The sequence below is a fragment of the Ictalurus punctatus genome, chromosome 15, assembly GCF_001660625.3.
Source record: "Ictalurus punctatus breed USDA103 chromosome 15, Coco_2.0, whole genome shotgun sequence".
NCBI classification, from domain to species: Eukaryota; Metazoa; Chordata; class Actinopteri; order Siluriformes; family Ictaluridae; genus Ictalurus; species Ictalurus punctatus.
The window spans coordinates 2,376,588-2,396,903 of NC_030430.2; the positions used below are offsets into that span (position 1 = coordinate 2,376,588).

At 40.2% G+C, this 20,316-nt stretch overlaps 1 protein-coding gene across 2 annotated transcripts in view; it reads right to left on the reverse strand.

Annotated features, from left to right (window-relative positions):
• Positions 1-874: 874 nt before the first annotated feature.
• The window catches only part of LOC108275500 (uncharacterized), a 50,681-nt gene continuing 31,239 nt past the window's right edge, over positions 875-20,316 (reverse strand). The window contains exons 10-17 of one of the 2 annotated variants that reach the window (XM_017486361.3): positions 20,002-20,092; positions 16,786-16,872; positions 8,432-8,584; positions 5,580-5,709; positions 5,447-5,479; positions 4,864-4,961; positions 3,771-3,854; positions 875-2,452 (exon numbers count right to left, since the gene is read on the reverse strand). In XM_017486361.3, the coding sequence (XP_017341850.1) occupies positions 2,348-2,452; positions 3,771-3,854; positions 4,864-4,961; positions 5,447-5,479; positions 5,580-5,709; positions 8,432-8,584; positions 16,786-16,872; positions 20,002-20,092 (781 nt within the window). In that variant the 3' untranslated portion in view covers positions 875-2,347. The other variant, XM_017486359.3, reaches the window with a different exon arrangement.

Genomic DNA, 20,316 nt, shown 5'->3' on the forward strand with positions numbered 1-20,316 from the left:
ACTATTTAAGGATGTACTAATTCCTAAAATGACGATCTGGTGGCAGAATTGTTGATTCTGGAACTGAGAGCGTGCAGCATGGAAGCTCATGTCCATCAACATGTCCTTCGTCCTTTCATATAAATCAATATCCATCCTTTCTTGGATGTTGTTTGTTTCAGGCTTTTTCAAATCTTGCCTCAATAGCGGCTGAAAATGAGTCTGGATCGTCTTCCAGGCTCTAAACAAGCTGAGTGCGAATGTAGAAAACCGTAGCAGTGAATGCACTCTCTCTCGACACAATTCACTATGCCATAGTGCAAGGGTTTTATTCAAATTTTATTTAGCTTTAAAGGACAACAAATATAACTATGGGAGGAATTCCTTCAGGAGCAGGTGAGAGTGGGATTTATTTATTTATTTTCGCACTTCATACGACGTAATATGAAAATGTTACGTTAAGTCACATTAAAAAACAAAAGCATAGTCTTACACAACGTGCAGTTGAGGCTTGGATTGGTTTCATCTAGTCTGAAATATTTTCAAACTAACAAAGTATATTTAGCTGCTTTTCTTTGGTGTCTGCCTTCGTCTCCTTACTGTCTGCATTTCCTTAGTGAATGCATGAGTCAACTAGTCAACTAGAAAGCAGACAAATGTACTGTGTTACAAAAAAATGTGTGAACTGGCACTGACTGATAAAAAAAAAAAACATATGTATGGGTCTATTGAATAATTTCCAATTGAAGGCCAAGTTTGTCTTAAATGCACTGTATTTTAATCCATTTGTGTGTGTGTGTGTTTATATATAAACATATATATATATATATATATATATATATATATATATATATATATATATATATATATATATATATATATATATATACGCACACATACAAATGGGTTAAAATAGCATGGTAGGCTGATTGGCGTGTCTAAAGTGCCCGTAGTGTATGAATGGGTGTGTGAGTGTGTATGTGATTGTGCCCTGCGATGGACTGGCACCCTGTCCAGGGTGTACCACGCCTCGTGCCCGATGCTCCCTGAGATAGGCTCCAGGTTCCCCGTGACCCTCAAGGAAGAATAAGCGGTACAGAAGATGGGTGGATGGAGGTTGTGTCAATGTGCATGAATCAAATAAGAGCTTGATACGAGTAGTGCTTTTCTCCATATCCTTTCCTCTGTTCTCCCAGTCTGGGTTCAGATACACCGTAGTTAAATTGCCCAAAATACCAATGCTTATTGGATCATTTCAAGTTTCACTTTCTGCCGTGTTACTGTGACATTACAGATTGCACATCTACAGTGTAGAAAGGAGGGATTTTTGCCTGCCAGACAGAGATGATGATTTGAGTATTATAAAACTCCTCCAGGGCCTGCAGACATCCCAGAGACATATGCAATAAAAACATTATATCAATTTAATCAGTTCAGTTATATTGTTTCACTATACTGTGCACATCAAACTGTAAAATCAAACTTTTCTGGGTTTCCATTCTGCCTTTGAATTACCAAACACATCTTTTTTATTATCCCTGACCTGTTCGCATGTATGGCGCAATGCTTACGTTTTTCGATGACAATCGATTTAGCTGAAATACTGCTGTGTGGCACATGTGAGCAATGAGCTGCCTAGACTTCCATTATTCCACAATATTTAGCTTTTTAAAATCAAGGACACATCTGTGTGCCTCTTGAAGTCTGCTTAAAATGTAAGACACATACAGCCCCGTGATCCCTCAAGTCATAGAGAAAAATCAATCTAAAGCATGGCTTATCGGCAAAGTTAATTTAAATGAAGGGGAGGAACAAAAGCAGTCTAGTGAAGTCTTCATGTTGGAGTGTCTGGAGAAACGTGTGTATGGGGTTCAGCTGGCTTTGGCCAGTGCTGCCCTCCCTCCTTCTTGGGCAGCTGTGTGCCCGCTGTTGGCTTGGCAGCCCCCGTTTGTCATCTCCAGCCCAGTAAGTTCCATTGAAAGAGCTCTCCAAAAAAAAGTAACAGCCGATCTATATCTGCTTCCAACCGAGCAGTTTCTCCTGAGCTAGCAGTGCATCCAGCAATACTCTTTGTTATGGACTGGAGTGAGAGAGCTGCTTTCAGTAACTCTGCCCAAGACTTTTAATCAAAGTAAACACCGGATCGGCGATAGATCCAGCAAATCCTTCACTAAACCCTTGGATTAGGATGCTCACCGAAAACCTTGCTCTTCAGTTTAGACTGACATTCAAATGGTCTTTGGATCGACACGCCTTCTCTGATATGCTTGAGAAGCCAGGTCAGGCTTCTTAGTCGTACACAAAAGCACACACACGCACACACGCACACACGCACACACACCAACAGACAAACCGGTGGTGGCAAGTCTCAAGATGTGAACTCTGCATGGATCCTTTTAAATTCGTTGATGAACTGGTAAACCCAGCCAAACACTTCTTGAGAATCCTGATCCAAGGGCTCTCCAAATTTCACCTGAGGGGAAAACAGAATAAATGTAGACCATATAAATGTGACCAATTTACATTATGGTTAAACAGTGACGTCATTACGCGCGTTCAATCAAAATCACATATCATGTTAGGACTTCATTTGGGTACAGAGCAACACGGTAAGACTTAAATCGACACGGGGAGTTTTCAACACTATCAGGCATTTCCTGGCCTCATCTAAGGCCAAGGGCTCAGACCTGTACACTGATGAAACAGTAAGACATTTGAACACCCTGAGGAACATGGGCAAGGCAGTCTGTCACTGATAATGCAGGAGTCAGTGCACCGCACTCTTATCATTCCCTCTGTCTCTTTCTCTCCCGTCCTACTCCCTAATCGTGCTCGGTTCAACCCCTGAGTTCTCCGTCTTGTCTTTTCTTGTTCTCTAACTCTGCCTCTTGCTTACTCTCACTGGCCGACCAAGTCGCTTCCCCTTTATTGGTGATGGGGGACCAAACTTTGGGCTGTAATTGTGGAACTAAAGCAATTCCCTTCCCCAGCTCCGGACTCACCACTCACCACTGTCTCACTCTCACAAGCCCAAATTCTCGCAGAAGACCAATAACACTTTTAGAGATGATGGATAATCTTGGGGAAAATTGGGACAGTTGGGGGAAAATGTACATTATAGACTGAGGGAAAAAAAAAAGAGTCCCTTTGTCTTTCTGGGAGCACATAGTGCAGAAAGCATAGTTCAGCAACGAGCATCTGATCAGCGCGATTCTGCAGCTTGCCAGGTTATGTTTTAGTACTGCTATGGTAAGGAATGATAGCTTAAAACATGTAACAGGCACATCACTGTGATCTTGTTAGCAAACTTGCTAACCTGTAAGCAAACCTGTAGCAGCTATGGCATTTTAAAGCGATAACGAAGCCACTACATTGTTAAAGTCAAAACAACATGAGTGCAATCATTATCATAAATCATAAATATATTGAAACCATAAAGCTCAATTAAAAATGATAATAAAAAATTTTAAAACGAGTGAATCCATAATAATACAATGGACAGGCCTGTCACTTTATGTAAATTATTCGAAGCCATGAGCTCCAAATAGTGTGTCTCGGGACGTACATCACAGCAGCGCTTAGCTGGCGACACTGAGTCAGGGCGGGAGTATAGTAACCTTGAGGAATCGGCTGTCTGAATTACACCCCTCCCTTTTCCTCCATCCTCGCCTTGTACAGATAAGCAGAGAAACAATTGAAAAGGCCGGTCTCGACAAACCGGCAGGCTTCTGGTCCATCTGTCTCCCCGGGCAGCACAACACAAGATATTGGAATAATAACTCAGGGATTACCAATATGTCAGCGTAGAGTTTCCTCATCTCAGCGCACCTCTTCGTCAGCTGGCTGAGCTCAACCTCATACTTCTCGATGGCTATCTATAGTCAGAGATGAAAGAAGAATGGGAGTTAGAGGAATGCTTTCTCATCCACTGAGTGCCATCGACCTCTAAGACTGTTATTACTGCCACTTGTTTCACAGTGTCAGGCATCACAGGAAGCTTTTACAGGGAGTGGATGAATTTTGGTGACTGTGAAACTTCATTTGGGGAACAATATGAGGAGTGTGGATCATCAACCACAAGGGCGAAGTTCTGCTTTCTGCACCTGTTGCATGAGACATCTAGTTCAGTTTGAAAGGTGACTTATTTGGTGTATTTATACACTTCAGATGCAAGTGTGAGCGAAAAACTCCACTTTATTCACTAACCAGCGGAGATTTCATTATATTACTCTAAGAATAATAACCAAAGTATAACAGTTCGCATCAGCAAAAGCAAGACACTACAGGTACACATTATCTAAATGTAAACATATAGATAGATACTGCATATGTGTAAACGTTCACACGTAAACCAAACAGCTAGACCATGACTGATGTTAGAATTAAAATGTTGATTTCTATATTTCGTGACTCAAGAGAAAGACCTACCGAAAAGGATTTGTTGGATTTGTAAACGTATTTATCATATTAAAGAAAATACCATGCGCCCTTGTAACGCACTGATTTCATTTTTCATAAGTCCAACAATTATCAACATTTTGAGAAATTCCTGAGTAATAAGCTTATAAATGGGGCTACAAAACTCCATGTAAAATGTCATCAGTTATCCTGAAACTGAGATTTTCGGTTCTGAACAAAACAAAAACCCGAATTTGAGAAAATGAGCGAGCCACAGTGTATTTCCAAACTCGTAAGTTTATATGTTTATAAAAATTTGCCAACGGTTTCAGTGGAATAAACATATCACTGCTGAGTTTGACAAATGTTGTTATTACATTTGAAGAGTAGGAAAATTATTCACCTGAACAAAATCCAAAACAAAATCATTTCTACCTGGAATGTCTTGCCTTGACATTTGATTATATAGTGACGATGCAAAATTACCTTTAAGTCTTTCGAGAATTTGGAGTGCTGGCTGCCTAGGTTTTTCCTCTTGTATGTTTTCCTGTACTGAATGACCTTCTGTAGCTCATTCTTCACAACTAGAAGGTGAGACAAGGTACTGATCATCCATCTTCCATGCTCGCTGAGGCAGAACATCTTTTAAATGGCCACTTTCTGAAGGCCCACATTGGCACAATGGAGATCTTAGACCTCATGCCAAGTCTTTGAGCTTATAAAGCAAGCCATTTGAGCCCGTCACCGCAGAGAAAGTTACTATTGCTCTTGGTTAAAACTGACAGCAGCACATCAGTCATCAGCGATTCCAATAATTCTATGCCTTCAGCCTTTTACTCAGTGACATTCAAATAAACAGCAATATTTTTGTAACCAATACAGGTAAACCTTTATGCAAAATATAACACATTTTTGGAAATCAATTGCTTTCTACAATCTATACAGAAACAGATTGATATCCCACAACCAAAAACACTCAATCACTCAGGCTTTCTTTAGTAAGTAATAATAATAGTAACCGTAATACTGCTAATAATAACAACAACAATAATAAAAGTGTATTACTTACCATCCACCTCAGCTGTAAGGCCTTTAATTGATGCTAATAAAAAAGCACACAAACACACAATCAAAAAAGCATTCAAAGAAGCCCAAAAGCCACCATCCAATCTTCCATTTTGATGCAATTTTGATTAGCCTACCCCCAGGGACGCTCTCAAATTCTGTCAACTCCTGGAAAAAAGTGGCCAAACAGGGCTCGTGCAACATGATCTGCTCCACAAGGGCATGCAGCAAGGTGAACTTCTTCTCATTCCCACGCAGTTGCAAGAGCTACGGGGAGAAGAGAAGACGAAAGGACCATGAACGAGGAGGAATACTTTCAAGCACCCGCACCTCCATCTGAGAATCCATAAACTACATACAAAAAGACACGTACACACGCACACACACACACAAAAAGACTTCATCCACTTCGTCCTCCTATTAGAACAAAGGGTACAGGATTCAAGCGTGCAGATGAAATTTTATCATCTGTGCATGAATAACACAAGGCCAAAGAAAGAAAGAGACTCGAAAAAAATTGCACGCCCACGTGCTACTGACACAGTGCAAAATTACAGCATGTTATTTACACACGTAGTACTGTCACAGTGCAACTAAAATTGGAACCTTTCTCTGTCCTTGTAGTGAATCATGCTTCCTTTTTTAAGGCCAGGGAACTGATGTTATACAAAGATCACCATGACTACCTTCACTTATTATTGTTTGGCAAAAACACAGCAAAGACCATATTAAGGCCTTGAGCTTTGGTAGCTCGGTATTGTCAGTTCAGAGTAAGAAGGTGTCAGAAGGGCGTGTTGTTGTAGGTTCTGATGCTGCAATCCGTTGGTTTTCCCGAGTTCCCATCTAAACGCATCCTTCTGGTTGGAAAAAACGCGAATGCCCAGAACCAGGTAATATTTGTATGGCTGCGATAAACATATAAAGAAGATCGATATTATTTGTTTTTGCAGGAGTAATGAAGAGAAACGCCACGCAAGGTTCATCTTTGCTTATAAAACGTATCTGTCCCAATGGTCTTATCGCATTAATAAAAACTGTTCTGAAATCAACTAAATTACGTTATAAATCTAAACTTACCAAGCTGTTAAAACACCTTTCCACAACACGAAAGCTACGTATCAAGTAAAATGACATTTGATCATGTGGAAAATAATGCAAAAGGAGATCTGTTGACTGCGCGTGCATCGGTAGTGCCGGGTGTATTTACGTCGGAGAACTCGGGAAAGGTGGATGTCGGGATGTCGAGCTCCCGACTGGGAATTCCAAGATAAATGACCATTCCATTGCACTTTGCTTATTGGAGGTTGGGTTTTTCTCAGTCATGAGTACAATGGATTGCAGCATGAGTCATCATTTTTGAATATGTGGTATATTTACTAGCAAAAACAACTTGCATTTTCCATTTGTCTTCAGTAAACACTTAATCCTGGTCAGGGGTGCCAAGCCTATCCTGGGAGGACTTGGCCCAAGGCGGGAATACACCCTGAATGGGAAGCCAGTCCGTTGTAGAGCACCATGCACACACACACACACACACACACCACTACCTGCACCAATACTGTGCCTTTAACCGAAAGGAAATTTCACATCACTGAACTGCTTAAAGAATTCTTGTTCTTTTATTTAAATCCTCTTTTACAAAGCAATCAGCCCCGCGAATCAACTCATATTCGCTCAATAAAAGATGTACAAAATGCATACATCCCTGTAGATCTATTTCTAGAGCTCCTATTAATATAATTGTATATGCGGCTGTCTCTACAAGAGTGGCTCCTAATTGAAAGGCAGTGGAGATTTGCCTAATCCTGTACTGTTCCTAGTTTATGTTGTTCACCAATTTAAAGTCAGTCAATCCCGGAGGTAACGGCAGTCTGGTGTGGGCATAAAACATTCAGCAAACGTACATTTAATACTGAAAGATAGCTGCCCCTGTGTTCCGAAGCTCCTGCCGACACCACCTTTCAGTTCCTCCAGAAACAGAGACAGAGGTGGGGTTGTGGGCCAAGGACAGAGCGAAAGCAATGAACTCCTCTGTCTCATTAGACAGGAAGGAAGTCTTCTCGCATGTGGAGTAAGCGCCCTTAAATCTCACTGCCGAGGGAGCACATCTGCACCACGCAGGCTGATAACAATCGATACGAATTACCACCTCGGCACTAACGACTCAGCCAGGCCTGAAATAATCCCAAAACAAATGCTCAACGCAGGGACCATGAGGCTAATAAAGGCTGGGTGCCTAAAAAGTGCTCACTCTCTCTCATTCTATCGCTTTAAGTACGAAGAATAACCGGAGCTGTAAAGGGAAGGGTGAACTATCTGATCTGTGAGCGCTGAAAGGTTGTGAGCTTGCAAGATTTGTTTGCAGGCGGAGATGAGATGAGAGAAAGGGTAGGAAACGTGTGCTTTTGGAGATAGAGTTGGGGACAAGCGACTCACGGGGCACATCGGGGAGAGGGAGGACGGACAGAGGAGAAATGGAAATTGAGAGGCAAAGTAAAGAGAAAGAAGATCGTTTGAAAGAGGCATTATTCTTCCAAATGCTCTGCAGCAGCACATTTCCATAAAACTCAGGAAAATTGTGTGAATTACAGGGATCAACTTATGCATATTATATCAATAAAAACATGGCTGTTGAATACAACCATATGCGACAAGGACAGACAAGGCAAACTAAATAGTTTGTGAAATTGTAAGCCACCATAGATTGGTTAATTTGATGTGCTAGTTATACTTTTTTTTTTTTTTTTGAAGTTGGTGTGCTGGTCCAATTTGCATAAAAAGAGCTGGGTGGAAAAACCACCAGAGAGGGTGACAGAACAACAGAGAGATAACACAGGATAAGAGTGAGAGGGGGCGAGAGATAAAATTTAAAAAAAAAAAAAAAACCCAAGAGGCAGAGGTGAGGGATCTGGACAGAAATAGCAGGCTTATATTCCAATGAGAAGTCTTATTAGCCTTTGCACCTTTTTAGGTTATCCATAGGTCATACCTTCGTTAAGGATGAGAGACGGAATCCCTTGGCCTTTTCTTTGCCTGCATGCTGGTTGAGGTAATTGCCGATGGTCAGCAGGTACTCGAGCACGGACACGAAAGATTCGCAGCCCCACAGTTGACGACACATGACAATCTTCTGGGTAATCAGCTGCAGGAGAAACAGAGAGAAGCCACAGCATGTCATCTTCCTTGGTGCGAAAGGCGGCCATGATTTCTCATGAACACTGCTGGTAATGAGGGCCCTCAAACATCACACCACACCCTGCAGTTCATGAACGATCGGTCGTCTTTCATAATAAAGAGGATGCCAGGGAACATTATGCCAACATGTGAAGCAATTAAGACCTCAAGCTCTGGTCATGGGATACTAATTAAAATAATTTAGAAAATGTAAAAGGTCAGAATCCAGTTGCTCTTTCATTAAAGAAGAAAAAAATCCTTTATCTAAAACTTTTTATAGTTTTTTTTTTTTCCAGTGACAATGGAAGCCAATTCTTATTACAAAAATTGCACATTGGGACCTCAGCCTCAAACCAGACCTGCAATATCTATCCATTACCTCTAATTAATTAGTGAAAATGAGATACACTGCATTAATTTAGCAAGCCTGTTTAACATTCATATTAATTCCACAGCTAACAAGCTGATTTTCCTTCCGAGGATCACCCTCCTGCAATTTCACTGGTGCAAAGAGGTTCAGCTGCTCTAGATTTGCTGCTCAGAGCCGATGGGCATTAATTGGTGATGCTGTTCGCGTTGGTGGTTCTCAGCACGTCGTTTGCGGCTGTTCTCCTTGATGCTAGGTAGAGCAGAGGAAAGGGAAAATATGTGACTGCAGACCAAGCATCAAAGCGTAAAGTCTGTTGGCGGTGTGCCCTCTGGAGTGGTATTAGATATGTACACATTGTTTGATCTCGATTAACCTAAAAGTGCACAATTTAATCACAGAAAATGATATTTTTTAACAACCAAACAATATCCTAGCATATCAGTCAAAGACAGATCTCAGAAAGAGGGAACCCGATGCTCTACATATTAATAAATGGATACCATTTTTGCGTCATCATTTAACAAAGAAAAACATACAATTGTTCATTTAAGGAGACGTTTATTTATAATTCATTGAAGCGTCTCCGGTGTCGTTTATTTATAATTTATTGAAGAGTCTAAGTTTTCCGCCACTGGGAAAGTCTTCAGGATGCGTTTAGCTTTTTCTGAATAACATGACAAGCCGAGTTTGTCTTATTGACTTGAAGAGAGAAAAAAGACTTCTGTAGCTGCTGGAATATAAATGATTCAGTTCAATTCGATTCAATTTTATTTGTATAGCACTTTTTACAATAGACATTGTCTCAAAGCAGATTTACAGAAACGTATAAACATGGTATACAGATATTAAAAGTGTGAATTTATCCCAATTGAGTGAGCCGGTGGTGAGGAAATACTCCCTAAGACGGAGTTAAGAGGAAGAAACCTTGAGAGGAAACCGATTCAGAAGGGAACCCGTCCTCATCTGGGTAACGACAGATAACAGGAACTAACTTCGCAAGCGTTCTACAACATTAAACACAACAGATACATAAAAACAGATTTTAAAAAAAAGTATGTTGAATCATTTTTTAATTAATAAACAAGTAGAACTCGATGCCACGGGTGTTGTGAGGATGCCTCCGCCACCAACAAGTCTAGTCCTTCTTATTATTGATTTGTATGCCTGCAATACTCTTTAAAAAATTCTTCAAGCAGGAACAAAGCTATTGAAGAGAAACAGATGGAGGCCCGATGACAAAAATAGATGAAGGGCCTTGAATTCCTGAGCATGAACGTTTAACAAACATGTCTGTATGACAAACAGGAAGATGCTATTGAAGAAGAAAAAAAAACAATTTCAAACATTTGACCTTGCTGTGACCTTGACCCTATCCGGATCAATTCTAAAATCGAATCTGTTCATCGGGTGATTACAGTGACACAGCCACATAAATCCTACAAACATTCGACCACTCGTTCTTGATATATCGCACTAAGGAGAATCTCGGACGGGCAGACAGCAAACAGACAAATAAAAAAATGGTAAATGTTGGCAAATTGCTGTTGTATTTAAGTAATACATGTGAGTAATGTGAGTAATCAGAGGGATATGCTTTTATAGAAAAAATAAAACTCCATTTTGCATGGAGACGCATCACAGCACCCAATCGTTGATTATTTTTCCATAATAGCACGTCTTATTCCATACACGATACTTGGAAGTGCATGGTACTGTCACGTAATGGCCGTGCAGACGGATGCAAGTGCAGTAAAATGCTGTTATTGAGAGGCAGGCAGACAAATCCAAATCATGATCAAAAACATAATCTACAAAACAGGCAAGGGTCAGGTGATGTACAAACATCGATAACAACGGAATTCAAAAGCATAAACCAAACAGCCGAACGAGATCAAGAAAAGACGCAACAAAAACATGGAAACAAAAGGCTCCACAGGCGATGCTCAGGCGGCGAAACACTTAAAGAGCACCTATTATGGTTTGGAAACGTGCCCAAATTTTTCAAAGTATCAAATACAATAGATTTACATGCATCCGAGGTCAAAAGACACTTTAACATGCTCATAATTTAAACTGCAGCATTACCTGCTTTTCCCTGAGTGTTACAAATGATTCGTTAAATGATCCGTTCTAAAGGATTCGTCCTAAACTCCTCCTTTCAGAGAGCATACTCTGCTCTGATTGGTCAGACATCCCAGTCTGTTGTGATTGGTCTAGCGCTGTCAGCGTCTGTCGGGAACGACCGTAACGACTTTCAGATGAAGACCGGCGGCGGGGTTTTTTGTTGCAAACCTACGTAGGTTAGTACAGGAAGTAAAGTCTGGAATCACTAACGACTCGTTTCAGCTGTTCAGAATCGATTCCTTCTTTTAGGAGTCAATTACCCTGTTTGTCATGCGCTTTGATTTTTGAAACTTTGCTGACGTTTTTACATTCACAAACTGCTCCATAACACACTACATGAAAGGTAATGTCTGAAAAACCGTAATAGGTGCACTTTAAACAATACTGCGTGGGGTTTAAATATACAAACTAATCAACAGGAGAACGGGGACAGGTGAGACAGACATGACACATGAAGGATACAACCAATGACAAGACAGGAGAGGAGACAGGACATGAATGAAAACAAAACACACATGTTAACGTACACAACGTCACAACCTGGAAGCGTGCGCTGCTTATGCTACATATGGCACATTCTGTTCCAGCACTACTACACAGTTAGTCGTATATCCAAATACACAGCATGAATACAGCACGATACCAAATGTAAGAAATGCCACTCTATGACGTGGCATGTTTGAGTGGCGTATGCTGCTTTGGACACATCCTTATAGCATTTTATAAAACGCAAGGCTGTCTTCTGCACTCATCTCTGACAACGTTTACCTTCCTGATAGAAATAACCATCTATTTTGGTCTCAGACGATTTACTGGATGCCATTATGTCCAACTCTTAAACTGCAGCCATCTAAAATATCAATAAATAAGATAAGAAAATTCAAACATAAATAAATAAATAAATAAATAAATAAATAAAGCCTAAGGTTAACTGTCCTAATTGTCTAAATTAGTTTTTTGCTGACATTGGTGATTTTTATTTATTTATTTATTTTGCCTATCCTCGTGCTTTTGTAATTGTATTCAGTTCTTATATAATGTGCACTGTAATACACATTTATCACGCTCTTTTATTATAAATTATTGCACAATTATTTGTCCAAATACCACTGCCCTGTGATAAGCCTCTCCGTCAAATTTCATATTTGTACTTCCTCTCCATTTTCTCCACTTTACCTTACTTCCACAGATTCTATCTACTGAAACCAAACATTTATTTCCCATTGTAATATACAATTACATGACACAGATTATGTTCAAGTCGTTTAACCTGAGGAGAACATGTTAAGAATGACTGGCCTTGACTGGTAAATATGAAGATGAAAAAGGTTATCTTAATCCCTGTTTCGCAGCATCTTGTTTTTTACTGAGCGCATACACTGGCTTCTACAAAGACCTGCGTGTCTGTTTTCCTAAACGCAGTTCATATCACTAATAACTGTACTGAATATATACTGAGAAATTTAAAGACACTACAATTATATTGCTATGAGAAAACGTAGCTGTGATATATAAGCGCTAAGTTGTAAATGGAACTTGTGGGTTATGAATAGTGGGACTCTGGGTTTCCAAACCCAGCTGGACCTGCCACTGGTGCTGCCACTGCGACTGCGATGCAGCAGGTCACACCTGGAGAGCTCTCGCTGTTCCCCTAGCTGAGCTGGCCCTGTTTCCCAGCCTAACACCCCGTCTGTCAGATGGCAGGCAAATCCGACTTAATGTTGCAGGCTTAAAATGTCTACCGTGTCAGACGATCCTTACGGATTTAGAGTCAGTGGTGAAAATAGCTTTGGCTCGATCTTGTTTACAGCATAGATCTTTTGCAGGGGACCAGATTGTGTTCCACCTACGACTACTGAACCTGTCTTTAACATTGCAAATTCCACACGCCTTGGTGAAAAATTATGCAGCATGCTGTATGTTGATCTGTATTGTGAGCCATTTGAAACTGAGAAGAACTGAGAACTCTTAAATATTTAGAATTATTTTGCCAAACCAAATCGAAAAGTCCTACCTGATTTACAAAACGTTAAGTTATGCTGTGTTGATAAATGCCCATCGCGTGTTAATTACCAAGCATGTTCGGTGTACAGCTGATTTAACGACACGTGTTGACTCACATCTGCCCAGGACAGTACCACCTCCCTGCCAAAAGTAGTCAATGACACTGGAATTCTAGACAGTTACTGATTTCCTGTTTCCTGTCTACTTCCTGGATTGTAGCACACCTGTGCTGTATGCTCTTCAGTCGTTCAACACAAAGTCTTGCAACTCATTCGAGTGCCGTGTTTTCCTTGATTAGTATTTCATCAATGATGGCAAGCTGTCCAGATCCAGATGCAGCGAAATCGTCCCGAGCCACGATACTACCACCAACATGTTTCACAGACGGGATATGATTTTTAGGCTGGAATGCAGTGTTTTTCTTTTCTCCAAACATAATGCTTCACATTTAAGCCAAAAAGTTATATTTCCAATAACCTTCTAGCTTGGCCATATGATCTTTAGCAAACTGCAGATGGGCAGCAATGTTCTGTTTGGAGAGCAGTGGCTTTCTCCTTGCAACCCTGCCATGCACACCATTGTTGTTCAGTGTTCTCCTGATGGTGGGTGCCTAAAAGTGCGAGGCTTTTAATTACTTAGAAGTTACCCTGGGTTCCTTTTTGTCCTCGCTCTTGGAGTGATCTTTGTTGGTCTCCACTCCTGAGGAAGGTAACAATGGTCTTGGATTTCCTCCATTTGTACACAATCTGTCTGACTGTGGATCGGTGGAGTCCAAACTCTATAGAGATGGTTTTGTAACATTTTCCAGCCTGATGAGCATCAACAACTCTTTTTCTGAGATGGTTTCTGAGATGCTTCCAGAAACGTGTTGTGAAGATCATACTCTGATAGATCCCTGTTCTTTAAATAAAACAAGATGCTCACTCACACCTGATTATCATCCCATTGGTTGAAATCACCTGACTCTAGCTTCACCTTCAAATGAACTGCTAATCCTAGAGGTTCAAATTCTTTTGCCACTCACAGAGATGTAATATTGGATCATTTTCCTCAATAAATAAACGACCAAGTATAACAATTTTGTCTCGGTTGTTTCATTTGGTTCTCTTTATCTACTTTTAGGTGAAAACCTGATGTTGTTTCAGGTCACATTTCTGCATAAATCTAGAAAATTCTAAATTCTACTACTTATATAGGACACTGTTACTTTTGTCCTGATTGAATTGCTTGCTTCTTTTCAACTCATTCGTATGAAATGGCTGAGTTTCACAATATGTTCACTAGATACATGCACGTAATTGAAGTGAATGTGTAATTTAATCTGTATATAAAACTGCAGTAACTCATCACTAATTATATGATTCGAAGCCAATCCATTGAGGCTTACATTAAGTGAGTCTCCTTATAAGTAAATTCGAACAAACTCAGAAGCGAAACATACGGTTGTGCTCATAAATTTACACACCCCTTGCAGAATGTCAATTACAATTGCATTTTTGTTTTTTATTCAGTTCTATCCTGAATAAACTATTTCACATAACAGATGTGTACATATAGTCCACAAGACACAATAATAACTGAATTTACACTAATGAACCAGTTCAAAAGTTTACACACGCTTGATTCTTAATACTGTGTGTCGTTACCTGGACGATCAACGACTGTTTTTATGTTTCGTGAGAGTTGTCCCGAGCAGTCAAACTGCCCACTGTTCTTAAGAAAAATCCTCAGGTCCTGCACATTCTTTGCTTTTACTTTACTTTTCCAGCATCTTCTGCATATCTGAGCCCTTTCCAAAAGCGACTATATGATGTCGAGATCCGCCTTTTCACACCGAGGACGACTGATGGACTCGTACACGACTATTACAAAAGGTGCACACGTTCACTGATGCTCAAGAACGCAAACGATACATTAATAAGCAGGGGGGTGTAAACTTTTGAACAGGATGATCGGTGAAAATTGTTACTATTTCATCTTCTGGAAAACAGGTAAATATCTTATGTAGCTTCTGAAGGGCAGTACTAAAAAAAAAAAAAAAAAGATCTTTAAACAACATAATAACAAATTACACCAATCATCCTGTTCAAAAATTTACACCCCCCTGCTTATTAATGTATCGTTCTTGAGCATCATGTTTTTATGATTTTAATGATCCCTCTTATTTTATCCTATTATTAAATTTATTGATATATCGCAGATTCTGTACATTTATGAGCACAACTGTAGCGTTTAAACATTTTTCCAGACAAACTGGATTTTCATGATTTTCATCACATTTCTTGTATAAATGCCACCGCGAGCGATTTACGATTCAGTTCGTTCATATCCAGTTTGATAAATGAGGCCCACTCTCAGTCACACCCTCACACTGATATCCTAAACAGCCTCAAGAACCGGATTCGAATGATTAATGACTATATCAATTACACATAGTAACTTGTAAACCCTAGACAAACCTATATGAACACCAGTTGCACAAATTCGTCCAAACGCGAACGGATCCAATAATCACCGTCAACCATCCTGTCCTGAGCTCAACAGGTCACGCAACGAAGACGCAAGAGATAAAAGCACAGGTACTTTAATAACTGTGAATCCCTGTAGATATAACATATGACCTCGATCCTACACGAATGCTGAGTCAAGTGCATTTCCGTTGCTGTATCCCATAATCTCAGACAAACCCTCTATAAAAACACACACATGGGTTTTGACTGCAAGGATTCATAACCTGTTAACGTATAGTGGATCCTGAAAACTCAACTCCAACCCAGTGCTTTTCCAGAGCATTGCACTTTCATCCAATGAAGAGTGTTTTGGTGCAGAGAGTGCGTCTAATGAGAAAGCTTGGGGGGGGGGGGGGGGGGGGGGTGAAAAGGCTGACAAACACAAAAAGACTCAAACAAAGGCTAAGAGAACATACCTGGGAAATGGAAGCAGAATTGCGGGTTGAAAGTTTTCTTTTTGTCTCTGTTCAATCAGAGAAGGCTATCTGACTACTTCTGGTGCCATTCCTTCGTTGGCCCCACCTTAGCTTTCAGCCCGTAATATAAGATCTGTAGGACCCTGAAGAGATTGGCTATTAGAAAAACCCCTCGCCATGCTCTTAGTGCAGATTGTTTCAAAGTAAAGCCACTATATATTAATGCATTACATTTTTTTTTTTTACCCACAAGTCCTTTTCATTTATTTCTTTGAGAACCTGCTGTCTGCCAGACTTACCTTTCGCATTAGTGAGCTTTTTATTCTCTATCGTTGGAAATGTTTCTCTTTTTTATTTCTTTATTTTTCTCAGATCACATTTTCGCTAGTATCTCGAAAAGTGAAATCCTCTTCAAACTTTCCAATTTCTAGTTATGAGTTTGCTGTCAATCATAATCATTTATTCAATGCACTACTAACTGCAAAACAAACGCACGCACACACATACACACACACATTTATTGATATTCATGCACAGGCATACATTTTCCTTCCCCCCACTTCCCCATAGTTTAGTATGATGATTGCATCTGTGGAGCTTTTCTCCACTAAAGTACCACAATCTAAAAGAAACGCAGTGTAAATCAAAGTGTGTGCCATGCTGATAGTTGAACCAGTTGTAGCTCAAGATGGAGGAAAGAACCAGGACAGGAGAAAAACAAACACAAGAGGGAGCACACACTGACCGGTGTCAGGTCTTCAATGCTGATGGGCAGTTCTCTGAGAGTCAGCAGAAGGTCCAGTCGAGTGCTCAGGTAAGGGATGTTACACAACTGTGGAGGAAATAACACCCAGTGATGAAATATCTATGTCTTTCATTTACTTTCTCTCTCTCACTCTCACTCTCTCACAAACACTGGCATAAAAAAGCACAGCTGCTGATGGAATGGTGGAAATACTCGATACACTGATACGTAAATAAAATATGAGTTCCGAGCCCTTTATAGTAAATAGAAAAGCATGTGAACAAGTGGCACACATGGGTACAGTCGCCTGAGTGGGAGAGGTGTAACTGTTTTCTTCAAAAACAAAGTAGGAGGTGTAGAGGCAAGGTGCTGGATATCACCTAAAATTGGATATCGCCTAAAGCAACCCCAGCTGCGGCCCTGTGTGTGTGTGTGTGTGTGTGTGTGTGTGTGTGTGTGTGATGTGAGAGAGAGAGAGAGAGAGAGAGAGAGAGAGAGAGAAAGAGAGAGATGCATACTTAGACAGTTAAATATATAGGTGTGTAACACACACACACACACACACACACACACACACACACACACACACACACACACACACAGTATCTCTGCCTTCATCAGTTGAGGGCTCCAAGTATTTGTATTTGCATTCTGATTTAAACTCGAAGTGGGTGTGGCCTAAAACAGAATGTCTTTTGTTTTGTATTAAAGGGGTGATGACATGAGAAATCATATTTTCCTTAATCTTTTGACATACAATGGAGGAAATAAGTATTGGACGCGTCAACATTATTTTCAGTAAATATATTTCCTATGAGGTTATTCACATGAAATTTTCACCAGACATCAGTATTAACTCAACAAATCCGGAAATATAAAGAATTCACAACATTAAAATAAAGTTATGTGTAAATAAGTGGAATGACACGGGAAAAAAGTATTGAACACGCTAACAAAAAGCAGTTCTCCAAGGCAAGGTAAGGCAAGGAACCAGCTGAAATCTGTAAGTAATTACACCCCCTATCTGTGTAAAGTAATATCAGCTGGGTTAGGAAATCGATGGTCTATAAAAAGGCTTTTCGTTACCAAGGTGTCACACAAGACACATCTCATGATGGGTAAAATCAAAGAGCTCTCCCAAGACCTTTGCAACCTTATTGTTGTGAAACATATTAATGGAATCAGATGCCTACCAATTTCAAAACTTCTGAAACCTCCAGTAAGCACCACTGGGGCCGTTATCCACAAGTGGAAGCAACATCACTCCGTCCTCAGCCGGCCACGCACAGGAGCTCCTCACAAGATTTCTGACCAGGGAGTCAGAAGAATAGTCAGAAGAGTAGATCAAGAGCCAAGGACCACTCGGAAAGAGCTCCAGAAACACTTGGAGGCAGCAGGTGCCATCGTCACAGAGAAAACAATAGGCAGTGCACTCCACTGCTCACGCTCACCCGCAATACTCCATTACTAAAGAAAAGGCATGTCGAAGCTCGTTTAAAATTTGCTACAACTCATTTGGACAAGCCTATGAAATACTGGGAGAGTGTAGTCTGCTCAGACGAGAGCAAAATTTAACTTTTTGGCTGTTATACTACACACCATGTTTGGAGAAGAAATGGCACTGCACATCATCCTAAAAACACTACACCAACAGTGAAGTCTGGAGGTGAAGCATCATGGTGTGGGGCTGTTCTTCATCACATGGTACTGACAGACTTCATCTAATTGAAGGAACGATGAATGGAGCCCTTTACCGGGAGATTCTTGAGAAGAATCTGCTGCCATCCACCAGGATGATGAAGATGAGATGTGGGTGGACTTCCAGCAGGACAACGATCCAAACATACAGCAAAGGAAACTCTCAATTGGTTTCAGAGAAAAAAAATCAAGGTGTTAGAATGGCCCAGTCAATCACCTGACTCGAATCCAACTGAACAAGATTTAAAGACAATATGTTTAGAAGAATGGACCAGAATCACACCTGAATACTGCGACCCATTCATTTCTTCATACAGGAAGTGTCTTGAATCTGTCACTACAAACAAACGCTTCTCCACTAAGTATTAAATACATTTCAGTTAGCGTGTTCAATACTTTTTTCCCCGTGTCATTCCACTTTATTACACATAACTTTATTTATGGACTTTAATGTTGTGAATTTTTTATATTTCCAGATTTCTTGAGTTAATACTGATGCCTGGTGAAAATTTCATGTGAATAGCCTCATAGGAAATATATTTAGTGAAAAAAATATTAATGCGTTCAATACTTATTTCCCCCACTGTATAAGAGGTCATTGTACCATTAAAACATCCTGCAAGTTTCATAGCTTAATACGTCCTCCTCAGCAAAAAAAAAGGAGCATTTATTCATCCAAGCTTCAAAAACAGCTCGTTTGGATGCGACTGGATCTGTGTCGTCACACGGGCCAACACGTTCGATTATGACTGGCCCGACAGCAAGACGTTGACACTGACGTTTACATCATCGCAACGTTGGCCCTGCCCACTGGTGCCCAGTCGCTGAAAACATTTCTGCACATGTTAATTAGTTCATATGCAAAGATGTTAGCCAATCATAGCAGAGGGTGGTTACATTGAAGTCTTAAAGGTAAAGGACACAAAAACCGATTGTCAGACCAGAGGGTCAGACACAGGGTGGAAAAAGGTCATAAATTACTAAATTCCGTATGTTTTTTTGTGTAGAAAATTGTATCAATATTACAATTACAGCTCAGGGAAGATAAAAAAAGAAAAAAGAAAAACATGTCAGGACCTCTTTAAATATGAACCCTACTACTATGCCCCTGGAAATACTGGAAAACAAATGCTCAGAGGTAGAAATGCCAGCACTGTCAGCATGTCATAAATAAATGCTGTAAATGCATCCCTCAACGTGGTCTTTGTTTGTCCCGCAAGCTTTGTAAATAAGAGCTCACTCAAGCCCACATGAAAGTATTTCACATTTTCCTTTTTTGTTGAGTCCTACGGGAATTAGTCCCGATGCACACCCCTAGTCTCATCCAGATGCCCTGTGAAGTTTTCTAAAAACAAATTTATAATAATATAATACTAATATAATAGAAAATTCTTCTGAATAATGTATTTGATTATATTGGATGGATAGTTTGTTGGACAGACAGGTCGGTAGGTAGACAAACAGACAGACAGAAAGAAAGATAGATAGATAGATAGAGTATTATTTCAGCAGGCTTACCTCCATCATGTATTGATCAACCATGTGCAGCTCGTTCGCATCTCCTTTATAGGACTTGTACATCTCTATATCGTCTGGAGTGGGCACATACCTGATAAATAATGCAAGTGAAATACATGTTCTTAAGAGAAGAGACTACTGAAGAGAAACTACTCATAACACCTAATACGGTATTTGTATTTTGGTTTTATGTAGATCTAACATAGCTGAAGGTTTTAGAACGATACCAGTTTTGAGAGTTGCTTCGGCTTACAGTGCATCCGGAAAGTTTTCACAGCGCTTCACTTTTCCCACATCTTGTTCTGTTACAGCCTT